This window comes from Antrostomus carolinensis, unplaced genomic scaffold, assembly GCF_000700745.2.
Source record: "Antrostomus carolinensis isolate BGI_N321 unplaced genomic scaffold, ASM70074v2 scaffold50401, whole genome shotgun sequence".
Classification (NCBI taxonomy): domain Eukaryota; kingdom Metazoa; phylum Chordata; class Aves; order Caprimulgiformes; family Caprimulgidae; genus Antrostomus; species Antrostomus carolinensis.
This window is the reverse complement of record NW_010292990.1, coordinates 1-2,353: the sequence shown is the minus strand read 5'-3', so window position 1 is coordinate 2,353 and position 2,353 is coordinate 1. Positions and strand designations below refer to the sequence as shown.

The 2,353-nt window shown below is 52.0% G+C and overlaps 1 protein-coding gene across 1 annotated transcript; it reads left to right on the top strand.

Annotated features, from left to right (window-relative positions):
- Positions 1-243: 243 nt before the first annotated feature.
- On the top strand, positions 244-2,076 carry LOC104520231 (butyrophilin subfamily 2 member A1; the record flags this gene model as incomplete). Its single annotated transcript, XM_010177129.1, has 2 exons — positions 244-589; positions 1,795-2,076. Coding segments are annotated over exons 1-2 (529 nt in total), but the record flags the coding sequence as incomplete, so codon positions are not given.
- Between the last annotated feature and the right edge of the window lie 277 nt (positions 2,077-2,353).

The following is a 2,353-nucleotide window of genomic DNA, read 5'->3' as shown; positions in this document are numbered from 1 at the left end:
CCAGGTGGCTTCTTCACCCCACAAGAAGGTTTCCACCCCAACACCCTCAACCTCATCTTCTTGGGGTACTTTCCAGACCCAGCAGCTGTAGGCCGGGGTCTTTGCACCCACCATGGTGGGGTCTTCCCACGCTTGGTTGATGATTAAGTCATCGTGATGATGATGATGATGACGTAGCAGCGGAACCGCTCGCCCTCCCGTGTCTCAGGTCTGTCTTCTTCTCACCCACCACCTTCCACAGCCCAGTTCAGAGTCCTGGGATCCAACCAACCCATCACAGCCGTGGTAGGAGAAGATGTGGTGTTGCCTTGTCACCTCTCCCCCGGGTTGGATGCCCAGAACATGGAGGTGAGATGGTTTCGATCCAGGTTCTCCATCTACGTCCACCTCTACCACAGCGGTCGGGATCACTTCTCCTCCCAGATGCCCGAGTACCAGGAGAGGACAGAGTTTTTGAAGGAGGGCATCTCCATGGGGAACGTTTCCTTGAGGCTCCTCAGGACCAGGTTGAGTGATGAAGGACAGTACCAATGTCTGGTCAAAGATGGGAGTTTTTATGAAGAAGCCACGTTGGAGCTGAAGGTCGCAGGTAAAAAAACCTGAGGTCAGGGTTGTCTACAAGGTGGACCCTTGACCACGTCCCGTTGACCCACCACAACTCAAACCCCTTTGGGTTTCTCCTCTATTTGGTAGCCCAGCTCCTCACAAGCATCTCCTGAACCTCAGGTTCTTGTAGAACATGGGTTGTCCCATCACCAAATCCCTGAGACCTCCTAGATAGAGCAACACCCTCCCCCAACCCAAGAGAAATGTCCTGGTTGGCCCAGGTCAACCACAGAGTCATCTCTGGTTGGCTTCAAACGAGGTGATGGGGAAGGATCTCCTGGGTGTCCCAGGTCAACCACCTTGGACCACAGAGTCATCTCTGGTTGGCTTCAAACGAGGTGACAGGGAAGGATCTCCTGGTTGTCCCAAGTCAACCACCTTGGACCACAGAGTCATCTCTGGTTGGCTTCAAAGGAGGTGACAGGGAAGGATCTCCTGGTTGTCCAAAGCCAACCACCTTGGACCACAGAGTCATCTCTGGTTGGCTTCAAAGGAGGTGACAGGGAAGGATCTCCTGGGTGTCCCAAGTCAACCACCTTGGACCACAGAGTCATCTCTGGTTGGCTTCAAAGGAGGTGACAGGGAAGGATCTCCTGGGTGTCCCAAGTCAACCACCTTGGACCACAGAGTCATCTCTGGTTGGCTTCAAAGGAGGTGACAGGGAAGGAGCAGGAGGTGACACAGCTGAACCCAAAGAGACATCCTTGTGCACCTTCTCCTCTTGAGTACGTGGTCTCCACGTTGTCCCCAGACACACACACACACACATGGGCACCACGTGTTTCCCCAGCTGGAGAACATTGACCTTGCAGTTGACCAAACATCTCCCCATGTCCCAAAGTCAACACTTTCCCCCCTAAAACCATCAGGTCTCACCTTGGGTGGTCTGCAGAGAGGGGGTGAAGGTCCTTCTGGGTGGAGGTGGCTTCATCTCATGCCTCTTCCACCTCTCTTTAGGCTGGTGGAAGGGGTTGGGTGATTCCATGGTTGACTCTGAGGAGATCGTTGAGGGTGAATAAATCAACCTCAGGTTGTCCCCAAAACTGAGCTCAGATGGTTTCCACGAGTCCTTCACCAGAACCTCACCAGAGTCCTTCACCAGAAGCTTTGAGAAGGTCTCCAGGACCAGTTTGGCTCATGGTTTTTGAGGGGGTTTTTGGGGTGGGGGTTTTGTTGTTGTTGTCCCAGTTTCAGGTTCCAGCCCCGTCTTCTCCGTGGAGGATTTCCAAGATGGTGGAATCCGGGTGGGATGTCGAGCAACCGGTTGGTACCCAAAACCTGAGATGTTTTGGAGAGATTTCCAAGGTCAACAGGTTCCATCTTTCACCGAATTCCACTCCCAAGACCAAAATGGCTTCTTTGAAGTGGAGAAATCCATCATCATCTTGAGGAACATGAACCAAAAGGTGTCCTGTTCCATCAGGAGCACGCGGCTTCCTCAGGAGAAGGACTCCACCATCTTCATCTCGGGTGAGTTCCCACCAGAATTCAAGTTTTTCAAGTCCTACTTGAGAAATTGGAGGTTTTTCCCCCTTAATTTTAAGCACCTAATTGTTGGTGGTGGCATCTGAGGAGGTTTCTGAGGAGGTTTCTCCAGAACTGTGGTGAAAACGGCCATTTTTCTCCTCAAATTTCCAAAATTCCCATGAAAATGCAACTTTAGATGGAAAGATGTCACTGAAGATGCTCCAAGGAGACCAAAGACACCTCTGAGGTGACCAAAGACACCTCCAAGGAGACCAAAGAC